This window comes from Notolabrus celidotus, chromosome 7 (genome assembly GCF_009762535.1).
Source record: "Notolabrus celidotus isolate fNotCel1 chromosome 7, fNotCel1.pri, whole genome shotgun sequence".
NCBI lineage: Eukaryota > Metazoa > Chordata > Actinopteri > Labriformes > Labridae > Notolabrus > Notolabrus celidotus.
In genome coordinates this window covers 25,909,105-25,923,942 of record NC_048278.1, presented here as the reverse complement: position 1 = coordinate 25,923,942, position 14,838 = coordinate 25,909,105, and the positions used below count along the sequence as shown (strand labels likewise).

The window sequence follows — 14,838 nt, the reverse complement described above, 5'->3', positions numbered from 1 at the left end:
CTCGTTTTAGTCCCACTAGATCAATGCAGCAGATTTTTTTTTTTTATTCCTCTGCATACTTTATGAAAAGGTGTACAGTATTTGAGCTCTTGCAAAAGTGCATATAAAATATGTCAGGTTAGTCAGCTGTCTTCGTCTGGCTCCGAGTATTTTGCCTGACCCTCAGACAGACAGACTTGGCAGCCTGTCTACACACGACAGCCCTAAATGATCCCGCTCAGCCTCGGCCTCTCTCTGTGGCTGCAGGCCACATGTTCTCTGTTTAACAATGTAACTGTTGCTTCTCAGGTTTTCTGACTTCCAGACATTATTTCCAAAATCCTAACCTGGCATATTTTAGTTTTGCATTGCACATAACAGACCAACTGAGGCTTATATTTTCCATTTTTGTCGTTTAAAGCACTGTGCCTTGTGTTTTGGTGTATTCTCTTTTTATATCTCCACTTCCTCTGACTAATCTTTGCCCACTTAAAACAACATGTTTACCCAAAATAATAGAGTTTGACTAATATACTGCCTCTATTGTGTGCCAATCACAGATTTATATGTATTGATATATTCACAGTTCCTAGGGTGCTTAAGAAACTCAGTCATCACATCATCTGTCAAGCAGAGCAGGCTCAAACTCCACAGGTAACAACACTCTTTGCGCTGTCTGCAGCACATGTAGCAGAGCATCAAGATCATTTAAAGCATCAGTGAGGAGATTTTGACTGGATGTAAAACAGATGGACATGCTGCTTCATGACTTACAAAAGCAAGCAAGACCATCAACGACAAGGTTGACAATTTCTATTTTGTCTTTTTCAATGCCTGTAACCACTGTGAGGGGGTAGGTGTCAGACGAGTTGACGAAAGAATGAAAATGCGAAAGAAAAGCCTGTTTTACACTTTTTCTTTCCCACCGTAAATAAAAAGGACAAAATCAGCACAGATGTGAGAGGTACCAGTTTGTCCACAAGGGGCGCCAAACTGGACATAAGCAGAAAGTTCCTCGCAGGAGCTTTAATAAAGCAACTTTTGATATGGCTTTTTACTCCTATTTCAAGAGGACAGGGAAGTGCTTGAAAACAGAGAAGAGACAGCATAGAATGACACGTGACAACAGGCTGAGGGTTGGAGTCAGAACTATTCCTGCCGCTCTGAGAACTGTAGCCTCTGTACATGGGGTGAACGATTAAACTAGCTTGTGATTAGGGTGCCATTGGCCCGGCAGTCTAAGCGCGTGCCCCATGTACAGAGACTTTAGTCCTTGTTGCAGTGGTCGCAGGTTTGACTCCCGGCCTCTACCATTTGCTGCATGTCTTCCCACACTATCTACTCCCTACATTTCCTGTCTCTCTCTAGCTTTCCTATCCAATAAAGGCAAAAAAAGCCCAAAAATATAACTTTAAAACTAGCTTGTGAGCTAAAGTGGCACATTAGCTGTTCAACGCATGAGATAAACTCTAAATTGTTTCACAAGCCATGATTAAGTAAGTACATGAAAACAGTGCCAAAAAAATGGCATGTGTAGTTTTTGATGCATGATGGGAAAGAGAGTGCTAATGACAGGCGACTGAGGATGAGGTCATTTCTGGCCTGTTATTAAGTGGTTAGTATCCACCATGCTTTCTACCATCATTTTTGTAAACTATGTACTTATAAAGACATTATGGGCCTTTATTAGCAGAGTACAGTGCTCTGTGTCATAAGAATAGGGTTTGTTAGGTTTCCAGTTGAAGCAGCACAATCAATCCAACTGTCACTCCAACGACTGCAAAAATACAACTAATGGAAAGCCATAACTTTCCCCTGGTTGTATTTCCTGTTGTCATTTGAAACTTGCTTTACCTTTGCAATCTTCTAGCTGTCCATAATCAGATAGCCAGCATAGCTCGTCCTAAACTATGTTTCACAATTGAATTCCCCACTTAAATGCAGTTGCTCCTCGGTGACCTCGGAGAAGAAGTGAACCCCTGATAAGTCTTGCTCTGATATTGCTGTATTGATTTTTTTGTGCCTCCACACCAGCTCTGCTTGAGCCTGCTGGAGTTTCATTTTGCACCGCCACAATAAAAATAACAGGCCAATGAAACATCTCCCCTGAGGATGATGGGGGGGTGGAGGGTTTTAAAATAATAATTTTCAGCTATGTTGCAGTCTTTGTTAGAGCGTTGTTTCTCTGTATTGTGTTTTGGTGACACTGTACAGGTTACTTTGGGAGAACTGAGCTTGAAAAAAGGGCGTGTCAGATGACTCATTTCGGGTTTCTTTGTGTTACACTGGAAACGAGGAGCTTTGCTAAGTCACACATCATCAACCGCCAGTATAAAATCTGCATCCTCCATTTCTGTGCTGTGCTACGTTTAATAGCTGTCCTTGTTGTAAAACAGAAGCAGCAAATGCCAACCAAGGCCCCCAGAAGCAGAAATAATTCAATACATAAAAACAAATTTATGTTTGCTCCTTGTCAGAGTTCATATCCTTGTGAAGACAGTGATGGAGGATTTAGATACACGTTTCCCTCAGAGACATAACATATGCTTCCTCTCTCTCTCTCAGTCTCTCTCTCTTTCCCACTCACACTCTCGCTGGCTCTCTGCAGGACAGAATTGAGTTATCTCTAGCCCTGAGAGTAAGTTATTACAGTGGGCTTAGGGTGAAACAGATGAAGATAACTAGGGGGGAAATCCAATTACCTTTTAGGGTTCTCTATCTAAAAGGATCCTTTAATGTGAAGGAGATCTGCAGATCGGATGCTGCTGCCCGAACACCAAATGATGGACTCTGATATCTTCCACAGGAGCAGGAAGGAGAGGGAGCCCGAGAGATAGAGGGGAGGAGAGAGAAATCGAACTCCCTCTTTTTATGGGGTTGTTCATTAGGAATGAAATGTGGCGGGCTCAGGGGCACAAGGGCAGATGAGAGGGTCCAGATAGGGAAGAGTGAGCAAGACCCAAGTCATTTCTATTCTTCCGTACTCTTTCCTTCTGCTCAATCTTTTTTATACACCCCCCTTGATCCATCCTGGGCTGTTATACGGAGTAATTGAATTGACTGTCTGAGAGATCCAGAGAAAGCCAGACGATAGCGGCTAATTAGTGCCTGGCGTCATTGTCTTCCCTCTGCTGAGCTTGTAAAACGATCCGGTCCTTCTCCCCACGTTAATGACATTAACATTGAGCTGATGCTCATTAAGTTCCATTATCATAGCACCGCTCTCTGGAAACTTGTGCATCACAGACCTGAGCATCACAGAGAAAGTGCTGGCAAGGATGTACTGGAGGAGCTCAAATTGTGACCGGAGTTGACCTTATTTGAGGTCTTTAAGTTTGTCTGGATGTAGACATAACCAGAAGGTAGATTAAATCCCTGATTCCACTAAAAACAATCTGTTTGAGAGAATTAAGTTAGAGCTCCTGTGAGGATATTTTGGTTTGTGTTGGTTTTGGCGCCCTCTGTAGACAAGAAAGAAGAAGAAACGTACTTTATTAATCCCCAGGGGGGAAATTCAATTTTTCCACTCGTGTTATATAATTTTTGGGTCATGCTACACGCACAGTATGGTGTATATACATACAATTTCATGCACAAACATGCAGTGGACATGCACTTAGGGAGAGATGTCAGAGTTGCTGCCATCAACCAGCGCACCCCGAGCAGTTGGGGGATCGGTGCCTTGCTTAACGGCACATCGGCAGTGCCCAGGCAAGTGAACCAGCACCTCTCCAGCCACCAGTCCTCTTGCCAAACTTCGTCCATGCTGGGACTTGAACCGGCGACCCTCCGGTTGCAAAGCCAAGCCCCTATGGACTAAGCAGTAGCTCGTATATTTACTTTTTTTGTCCTTTTCATGTGTAAGTTGTGTTTTCTAACATAACATATCACCCTGGGTGATTCTAACACTGAATTGTATCATTCATAGGAAATGTCTGCCATGGAAATTGAAAAAAAGGCTGTCTAAGTAGCAAGCGGTTAATCCTACCTCCCAACCAACAGTTTGAGACGTTACAAACTTTTATATAGAAACAAAAAGTCTTGTCGTTGATGGTCTTGTTTGCTTTTGTATGTCTTAAAGAGGCATCAACATTCATTTCAATCTGTTTCATTAGCAGATAAAAACTCCTCACTGGAGCTTCAATTGTTAAAACAGAAGCAGTGTAGTGTGTAAATGTTTCTGAAGCACACACTTTGACAGGGAGAGAACCACTACTCCCACAGGTTATTTACACCACATCATATGCAGCACTCAGACTGATAGCGGCCACCGACTGTAGCTGGCTGTCATGTAGATGTCACAACTGTAATGTATCATGTCAGCAGGGCCGAATGCTTGGACATCTCATTACGTTCAAAACAGCTTACAAAAGACCGGGAAGCATGTCCATATATGTGACATCATTGTCAAAAAACACCAGGATGTGAGAGAAAAAGTCCAGTTACAAATGTAGTGGTAAAACAAAAGCTTAACAATACTTGACAGCAAATACATCTCTTATTATATGTAGGTTTATTGTCAAAGTGTATAGAAATGTGGCATCTGTCAGCACTGCTCATAGGTAGATATTTATTTTTTATCTGTACAACAGGGGCTATTGTAGAGAAGAACAGGGGAAGTAGGGTACGGTGGATGGTTGGGGAACAGTAGTCTCATTTCCACTGACTTGTCCGTGTAATGAAGTCCCCAGGTACCTCCTCCACAGCTGCCATCGTTATGTAGGACCAGCTAACCTGGGAAATATGACTTTATTCTACAGCTTTCTTTGATTCAGTCCCTTCAGTTGGTATTAATATATTTTCTTAGTTTATTTTTACTGTTTTCCTTTTATCAGCTGACTTATAGCTTACTATTCTTGTTAAAAATCTCTATAAATATTTTTCAGCTTATGTAAAGCAGAGCTACAGCTGGATGTCAGCTTGTTTTCTCCCCGTTTGCACATTTTATTGATTTAAAAGAAAGTCAAGTCTCATGGCGGATAAAACTCCACGTTTGATAAGAATTTGTTTTCAAATTCACCATGGGCTTCCAGAGTTGGTTCATGATTTCACGCCACTACCAAACCAGAAGACCTTTATTTTTCATCTGGGCACATCCTTCCTTCATTTGACTATTTTTCACCTCCAGACGACAGCTTTAACACAAATGATTTTTCACATGGCATGACCTTGAAGCTGAGCCGGGGTTATCATAAAAAGATGGCAGCAATGCAGACTGATGTAGTGAAGAGAAGGATGCGGTTTTGCAGAGGAAAGGGGTTTCTGGGTAGAGGAGATGAAGGGGCTGCCAGCTGAGCATGGTGACCAGTCCATTAAATACCAGCCCCAGACAGTATGAGGGGAGGAAGAGGAGGAGCAGGGATGAGGAGGAGGCGGTGGAGGAGGAGGACAGGGATACTTTGATAAGTGTTGCGCCTGTGTTAACCTTGATGGCCGCTAGCAATGGGCCGGTGCCAGCAGCAAGGATCTGTTTCAACTGGATTGAATTATTTTTTTTCTTTCTGTGCTCCGAGGGAAGAAAAAAAATCAATACTTGGGAGCACTGCATGACAGGAGCATCATTTCAGAATTGAAGTGGCTGTCAGGCATTGTCATTTGGTGACTTTTGTTCGCCATTGTACTTTTAAGCCCTCATTTTTCTCCCCCTCCTCTTCCTTTCACTCGTTTCTTCCCTGGCCCATTGTCTGAATTCCCTTGGTGACATTTTATGTTGCAATTTGAAAACTCGAGGGCAAGAGATCAAGTGCAAGAGAATCTCTTTGAAACCAATTGGTGGACTGGTACAGCATCTACTTTTGTTTTGCGACCCCCATCCTCCTTTTCTCATTTCATCCTCTTGTCTCCGCAGACCTCCATTGTGCTCCAGGAGGAATTTATTTGTAGTGTATTTGCATTCTCTGATACCAGACAAGGACAAGGCTGATGTCTCGCCTTCCTCTGGACAGTTTCTCTGCCCGTTTGTAAATGAAACCCTCTGGGAGCGCTTGTCGGCGGATGTGAGAAATTGGAGATTCTCGCAGAGCGATAGCTCAGCCTCGGAGAGTTTGTAGCCCTGATGTGCCACCAATGTCAAGAGATTGCAAATCAAGCGCTTTAATAACATCTCTGCTGGTTTTGTTTCTCTCTCCTGTTCTCCGGCAGAACCTTGAGACCCTGTTTTTGTCAGTTGTTGCGTTTAAGGCTTAGTGTGGAACAGCAACACCACAAGACCTCTCTCTGTCACTCTAATTGATAAACACAGGGCTGATATGTTGTAATGAGCCTCCATTCTGCAGCCTATTATGCTGGTTAACCCTCTCAACCCAGGCGAGGGAGAGAGGAGGAGGAGGAGAAGGAGGGGGGATGAGGCTTCATCTGACAACAACTACAGCATTTAGATAAGGCTGACAGAGTAACAACACCAAACTGGGGTGAAACTCATCTCTAGCTTATTATTTGTAGAAACAGCATGGTGAAACACGACAGAATGGCAGATATTACCATAACAACAATCTTTATCAACAGATAGCTAATGTGTGCAGCATTCTCTGCTTTGAAAAAGGTATGATAACATTATTTAAATGCGTGACTTTCAAAGCTTTGTCTCTGAATGGGGAGGCCGCTGTTTGTCTCCCATTATGTGATATTTTTAGGGATGATTACTGCCCCTTCCAATCTCTAGTCACTTCCCATAGCAGCCCTTTTTTCTTCCAGAAACTCCAGCACACATCCATAGCTATTTACTCCAACTGCTGATGAATTGTGGGAGACACGACTCAGTGTAATTGACTCGATTAATGCCAGCCATTATCATTTCGTCTTCGCCCAAGCTGTCTCCTCTGGCCGAACAGGCACTCGCGCTGGGCCGACCCTGTCAGCCGGGCCATGTAATGGAAGGTGCTGCCCATGATTACAGTGTCGCAAGTCATAACGGTCTCACTGCCAGCAAGCTGTGCCCTGGTGGATGTGTGTTGTTAGCAAAAGTCTGCTGTTCCTCTAATTCAGCTGCAATCCTTTAACTGTGTGAATGGAAGTGCTTTTCTCCACGCAGAGTCATTTTTATGCTTGTTTTCTTGTCAAAATATGCACACTTACTACTTCAGTCACTCCTAAAGAGGTATGTCTCTAATAGCACATGGTAACAGATACTCTAAGTTTACTTCTTATGTTTCCTTGAAAGAACAGTCTGTTCCAAAATGCCCCTTCTTAGGTTCTGCCCTTTCTGCAGTCCTTCATGGTGCCAACTGGGAAATTTAGTTATTCACTTTAACCTTCATAATACCATAACATAATAACTCCTTCATAATACCTCAGCATTTTCTCTGACTTCACATCACCGGAATGGCCCCTGGAATTAACAGTGACTTGTCTTTTCCACTTACGAGCAAAGCCAACGTTGGCTTTTTAATGGCGCTCCTCATGTGTTCAGCGTTTTTTGGTTGTTGTTTCAGGGGTGAGTCTGTGAATTTGGCCTTTTTCTCCTGCAGTCGACTTTGGCCTTGGATGTGAGAAAAGCCCATTACAGCATGGAGGGTTTGGGTGTTTGGGCAGGCTCAACACGCAGGTGATGAAGTGTTTGTTTATGGTTATGAGTTTGAACCCAGTGCTGTTGATTAGTACTGCAGACTTTATATGTCTCAGACACAGGCAGATGGAAATGGACTTTTTATAGGCATGCTACTTACATCTGGTTTAAGAGCAGAATCCACATAATCATCAATTACAGACACGTGTATCATTTCTCTAATCATTTCTAAATTATTTAGGCATTAAGTGTTTCCCTGTTTCACAAATTAACATTTCTCTTTGTGTTTATAGTTTATTAAACAGTGTCTTCCTTCCTTTGGGTCCAGCTTTGCACTTGTTCCAATTCCTGTTTCCTTCCAGTACCACTGATCAAGATAAATGGACACACACACACACACACACACACACACACACACACACACACACACACACACACACACACACACACACACACACACACACACACACACACACACACACACACACACACACACATATACTTATACACAGAGAGAACAGCATTCTTTAACAATCTGAACCACTTGCTTGAAAAATTAATTCCCAGTTCTCCTTTTTATTTCACTGGTTGCCTGGTCATCTCTCTAGAAGGTCAAGGCTCACTTTAATGCCACACAAAGAGACACAGATTGATAATTAAGGCTCGGCAGCCTGAAGAAAAGCCCCTCTAATGTGATTTATACCTATAGATTTTCTGTCAGATATGAAATGTTGTCGTTCAAATTGAAGAGGAGGACCCATTATAAAACGCTTTACTGGTAACTTTGGGAAAGGCAGGCTGCATTTGTTAGGCTGTGCATCTGGGTCACTACTTACTGTATGGCCGTTGGACCAATGGGGTCTTTTAAGGTTAATTTGATAAAGACAGTAATATGCAACTGAAGCAGCATTAATAATTGAATGAGCTTCTCTTCTTCATATTGTATCCATTTGCCTTAGCAGCTGTCCTTGGAGCACGCAGGAGAAAACGTAAATGCACTGTAGCAGGCTCATGATCTGTTTGGCTATACATAGCACATGTTTTTACTCTCCTTTTCTCTGTGCACACCTTCAAAACGATGTAACTTTGAAACAACTCTTTCAAAGTAAGCCCTGAGCGTATTGTGAGTCTGGAGTTGAAATGTATTCTGAGATGGAGATTTGAAATCAAAACACTGTTTTAAATTAAAGCTGTTGTTCTCAGAAGGTGTTTTTACTTTTACCATCTCTGCAGAGTTCAAAGGCCCATTCCGATAACACATTCCGACAGAGAAAAATGTCCTCCCTCTGCATTGTGGGTATCATGTGATTTGGTGCACCGGAGGGCATTAGTAAATACGTGTCCAGTGTTATTAATCATATTGACACAAGGACAGAAATGACTGCCTTCATTTGGTTTTACTCAGAGTAGAGTTCCTGTATCTGAAATATTCCCACATATACACATGTTTCCATGAGTTATTAGCAGAATGTTCTAGAATTTTATTCTATAAAACATATTTTATTTCCACATTGAATCTATTTGCAGTGTTCACATCATGGTGCCTTCACTCGCAGAATGTATACAAGAATATTTCTCTCTCTTCCCCAGTCTAACTGTGCACAGTACGCTGCTGAGAGGCGTGACGAGGAGAAAATGTGCGACCACCTGATCCGAGCAGCAAAGTATCGCGACCATGTGACGGCCACGCAGCTCATCCAGAAGATAGTCAACATCCTGACAGACAAACATGGAGCCTGGGGAAACTCTTCCAAGAGGTAAAACGAAACAAATGTCTTAAGGGGGGTAGTGCAGGCTGGTAGTGCAGGCGCTCCATGAGGCTGCAATCCTTTTCGTAGGCTTGATCCGGGTCCTGCTATGATTCCTGCTCTCTTCACACATTTCCTGTTTCCCTCAAGCTATCCTATCAAAATAAAAGCAAAAGCCCCCAAAAATCATCTTAATAAAAAACAAACAAGGAAAAGCAGCACTTGCTATCCACACTTATTCTTCAGGTCTTCAGATTATAAAACTCATTTTGCAAGTATCTACATTATTGAGCTGTTATTTTTCTTTTGAATAAGGTGGAGCTTTGACTCAAACTTCACAATAGTTGAATATTTAATCCTGAAACGTTAAAAAGTTTGTGCTGCTAAGGAGGTTTTCTTACCACTGCTCAGCAGATGTATTCTCATGATAAATAAATTAAGCTCATTTTTAATCCCGTCTTTGTACATGACAGATGTTGACATACAATGAAAAAGAACAAATACTCCTTTGATTCTTTAATTCCTAGCTATTATGTTTTGCTCCTACATATAAAAAACGAGAGAGAGGCCAAAGGTAACGTTTTTCTCTTGAGTGAATGGTTGTATAGAAAGCCTTTAATCAAGAGGATGCACCTGTTTTCATTGCATGTAATTTCCTCTGCTGAGAAAATGATTCAAACCACTGTAATGGTTTTAATCTCATCATAATCTTTCTCTTCCCCCAATACTCATGACTTTGATTAAATTAAATTTGCAAAGGTGAAAATGTCAGCTGTGGGTTGAATGATGCATTGACTCTGGAGAGAGATGAAAGCCATTTAAACAGCTCGGCTCCCATTAAGAACAGAGGCAACCCTATCCTCTGTGTTTGTTTCGCCAAATAGGCAGCAGAATCCAATGCAGCTATTCCCTAATGATGGCTGTTTGTGCAGGTAGTGTGTAATGGTGAGCCGGAGAGACGGCCGCTGGCTCACGCTTGTTAGTCTGAACCAACTCTCCAGAGACTCGTCTGGGGAGGGTTAGTTTGCGATTGGCTCGGGAGTCTATCTCTGGCTGCCTTTGTTTTCCCTTTTATAATTTTTTCCCCGCTTATATCAGGACGTGGTGTATTATTTGTCATATTTTTCTCTCCTTTATCCCCTCCACCCCCTTTTCTCCCCTTTTCTTCTCTTCCTCTCTGCTAGTCTCCATGTGTACTCACACGAGGGTTTTGCTATTTACTATGGAGATTGTGTTCTGCGAGCCCTGGCCAGAAAAGTCCCCCATTACCGGCCCTTTATGCCGCTGTGCTATTGATGGTTTTCCTAATGGCTGCCGATGGGCTCAGGGAGCCATTGGCACTGGGCCTTGGAGTGCAGCGCTCTTTTAATAAATCACAATCAGTCCTGTGCCATTACATCAATATTTTTGGTCAATTACTGTGAAGGTCAGGTGGTGCAGCTTCGCACCAGAGACTCTGGTATGCAGTGGGCATAGGAGAAACATCTGGTGCTGCAGAGAAAGAACAAGTAAAAGAAAAAAGATGGATGCAGAAGGTAAAAAAAAAAAAAGTTTCAAGCACACCTGCATACCTGCAGGCGCCTGAATAGAACAGATATTCTTGCTTATTTCCACACACACAGAAAGCGACATGCACTGCCTGTAAATACAAACCTTTGGGGATGGATGAATACATACAATGAAACCTGCAACCTCTCTCCAGCTGTGAAAATGAAATCCAGGAACACAAAGACAATACGCAGCTATGATTACGACCTTTTGTTGCTGGGGTGTAAAATCCACGCCTGCTTGCTCACATGCCATAAAAACGTATTCCCCAAAGTTTCCATTCAATAAAGAGACTGAAAATGAAAATATTATTTTCTCACAAGCTGATGGGAATTGTTGTTTCCTCACGGCAGGCATCTAATATCTTCTGACACAGCGTGACCCGCCTGAATGCAATTTGTGTCTTAATATCCAGCTTACAGCGGACTCGGCCTCGGGAGAGAAGAGGTGTTGGGTGATTTTTCCCTTTCCCATTCTGCTGCTTCATCTTACCTCCGTCTGTCCTTCTTTCTCTCAACACAACATACAATATCTCTCTCATTTTCTCCCATGTTTTGTCTTTTTATCTTTTTTGTTTCACTTTAGTCGTATCATCCAGGGAGTACTCCCTTCCACAAGACGGGCAGCGTCTATCGCTTTCCTGGCCTTGTCTGTTATACAGTGTCAAGACAAAGACAGATCCACAGACAGACAGTAAGGTCGTCTACCTGTTCATCCATACGTTTCTGTCCCAGTGCCTCGAGACCCAGGTGTACAAAATGCCAGCCTGCTGTCTGTTGAAGAGAAGGAAAAAAAGTAAATGAACAGCTAGCAAGATAACCCCAAATGAAACAACTGGCAGATGTCATTTTTTTCCATCCCCACGTTCCCCTGTTTTTTTTCTCTCTCTCTTTGAGCTCGGGTCCGCTGAGCATCCAGACTGCGGCGGTGTTTATTTGGGTCAGGAATCATCTTTCATGTATATGACACCTAGACACAGTCGACGGACAGAGAGGGGAGATGAGGGCAGATGATGGAGAACGCCAACTCACGGTCTCAGGGGATGCACACTACTCTGCTCTTTTTCCCCCCTCTCTCATACCTTCTCTTTATTGCATTCTAATAGGCTGACTAATGTACCATGGAAATTCACTCTGGATGCAGGAAGCAGGGGAAGCAAAGGGAAGGTGATGCAGATGCAAAAAGGTGGAAGTGCGATGTAGAGGCAGTGTGGACACTTTTCTATCCAGAGAGTCAGATAGAAACATTATTGTTCTACTGCCTGAATTTACTCCTCCTTCTTCAGCTGCATTCTCTTTTATTCCTCTCCTCTTCCAACAATCCTAACGTACATCCAGGCCCCCCCCCACACACACACACACAAAACACAACACCTCGTGCACCAACTCCTCTCCGTCTGCTCCTCCTCCCTCATATAAGCAGCTCATTTTCTGCAGCACCACCGCTCTAATGGACGCCCTTAGGCTAGAGGCTTCCCAGCCAAGGGACATCCATCTTTTGGCATGTCACACTCCCGCCCGGCAAAAAATCTTTGTGATGTGCACTCCAATTTTTCTTCAGTAAATCAAATCATCCTTCCTTCAGAAAGACGAATGCTGTGGGGTTGGAGTGTTATAGAGAAAATCAATGCCGGCAAAATTGAAACAGTATGCCCCCGTATTGATCGGCCTTGTGAGATCGAAAAGGAACAGCTTTGTAACTGTTCTGCTGGACAGTTAGCTGACCTGTAATGGACAAACTATTGATATTAGCATTACTATTTTATCTTCTGCTATGTCATTTCACCGGGGTACTATTGAGGGAAAGAAGCCGGAGCAGAACAGCAAGAAAAGGTTTTTGCCTCTTATCCGTTTATGATACAAAAGCTGCTGTGAAGTGCTGTCTACAGAATACACTGAGGAGGATTTGAGCTTTCTCTTTTTTAATACAAGAAGTGGTATCTTCATGCATTATATTTACATCCTTTTTATTGGTCTTCAAATGTTGCCTCCACCCTTGTTTAATCATAAGTTGATCATTAGATTGCTTTTCCAAATGAATTACTCATTATGAAGCCTTAAAATGGTACGGGATGGTGAAATGCCTACAACATTTCCTCACAGCCGTACACAACATCTTTATATTAGCTGATTTTCCCACCAGCTCTCTTTAGCTTAATACAATGCAATGTCCAGTAAACCTAAAACAGACAAGTGAAATAATATAATCACATGAAAGAAACTAGAGCCAGCAGGTGTTGAGCATTTGCGCTATTTTAATGTGCTAACAATTCTGTTTTTAAAAATGGCAACTTATCAAAAACTAGTCATTTTTTGAGCTTGAGCAATCGACCAATTGATGCATAAAAGGAATGAACAAAGAGCATGAACATAATCTTTTCTCTAGTTCCTTTTCTCTTCAGGCACCAAACCCCCATGTTCTTATACCACAATTTCATCACTCTCACAAATGAGCAACACAAACAAAAATTCTGAATTTGCTTAAGCAGAAAGTTTTTTTTTTTATGTATTATTTTATGAGACGGCCTTTTCACGTAGAAGGACACTATGCAAACAGAGATATCATATATCACATAAAGAACAGCAGATAAGTGTAGACTTGTTTACCCATTTTGAGAAGAAGTACTAGAAAGAGGAACTACAAAAGCTTTATAGTACCTATTTTTGCAAAGACTCTACCTATCTCAGACCAGACTGAATTAAAGGAAGAGATTGTTATCCTGATTGTTTGAGTGAACCTCAGATTATGGGAATGTTCATCCTCTCTGGATGTTTAATGTTAGCTCCAGTCAATGATGAAGGTGAGATCTTTAGAATGCCATTGTGCTGCTTTCTTTCTCTTGGTTGAGACCATAGACTCTAAATAAAAATGGACGTCCGATCGCTTGGCTGGAAGTGAGGCTTCCACAAAAACTGCTCCCCCTGGTGGCTGGCTGCAGCTTTAGTTCAAAAACTCTGTCATTCCCATTCATTTGAATGGGGCTGTGATCAAACTTAAAAAAATGAATACACGTTGTACAAATGTTTCTCACATCCGTATGCTGTGGTGATATGTAGTTATTATTTGACTGTTTTGTGTTCAAGACCTCTTTTTTCTGAAAAGTTTCTTTTTCGTTAGTTATTAGAGGTTAAAAAACTGGGTTCCGGATTAACTTTGATTGACAGCTGTCGTAGAGAGAAACTCCATAGGATCTCAGGACGATACGCTGTTGGGCGGAGCTTGATACCGTGGCTACACAGAAATTACCGTGGCGACACAGAAATGTTCCACTGCGCAGACTCTGGCTGCAAAATGGCTGCGAGTTCGAGCAGTTTTTTTTGGCTTCAAAAGCGTACAACAGGAAAAGGCAGAGCTATGCTGTCCATTTTTTTTTTACAGTCTATGGTTGAGACCCTGAGAATCTGCCTGGACAGATGTAACTTTGAATATATGCATTGATATTTTTTTTTATATTGGGCTTTTTGCTTTTAAAGAATTAGAGAAACTGGAAACAAACAATTCCTGCACCAAATAATGTCAGGACCATGAAGTGATCCTATGGCTAGTGCAACTAAGTCTGTAGCCTGCACATGGAGTGCCTTCTCGACCAACTTAGCCAAACCAGCATCCAGTGAGATAACTGTTTATTTTGTTTTTTTCTGAATGTGCAAATTTACGTCAGGAATTTGTATGTATCATAACTCAAAGTAATGACACTGTCTGTTTGATTCTTCCAAAATCTGAAAACTTTAGCAACATAAAAATAACAGCAGATAGACATAAAACAGTTGTAGCTATTATTGACTCTCTAATTTTCAATTTGTCGCACCTCGTATTGTTCACAATATTAAACAGTGTAATCACACTTTGCATTTTTTATCATATAGTGCTGAGCTGATAGATGACACAAATGTTTGCCACTTTTTCTGGAAAATATCATGATCTTCAACGTTTCTGTACAAATGTTAATATTTAGATGTAAAAAGCCACGACCATCGTTCATTTTGTATCTGACAAAAGGCCTTATTAATAGAGTTTAAATTCACACACTTAGCTTATTGATTGAATTTCATCTGTGTT

At 41.9% G+C, this 14,838-nt stretch overlaps 1 protein-coding gene across 4 annotated transcripts in view; it reads left to right on the top strand.

Annotated features, from left to right (window-relative positions):
* lrba (LPS responsive beige-like anchor protein) overlaps nucleotides 1-14,838 on the top strand; it is a 231,454-nt gene that overhangs the window by 116,776 nt on the left and 99,840 nt on the right. For all 4 annotated transcript variants that reach the window (XM_034687798.1, XM_034687799.1, XM_034687797.1 and 1 more), the window contains exon 36: nucleotides 9,074-9,240. In XM_034687798.1, the coding sequence (XP_034543689.1) occupies nucleotides 9,074-9,240 (167 nt within the window). The remainder of the gene's footprint in view (nucleotides 1-9,073; nucleotides 9,241-14,838) is intronic.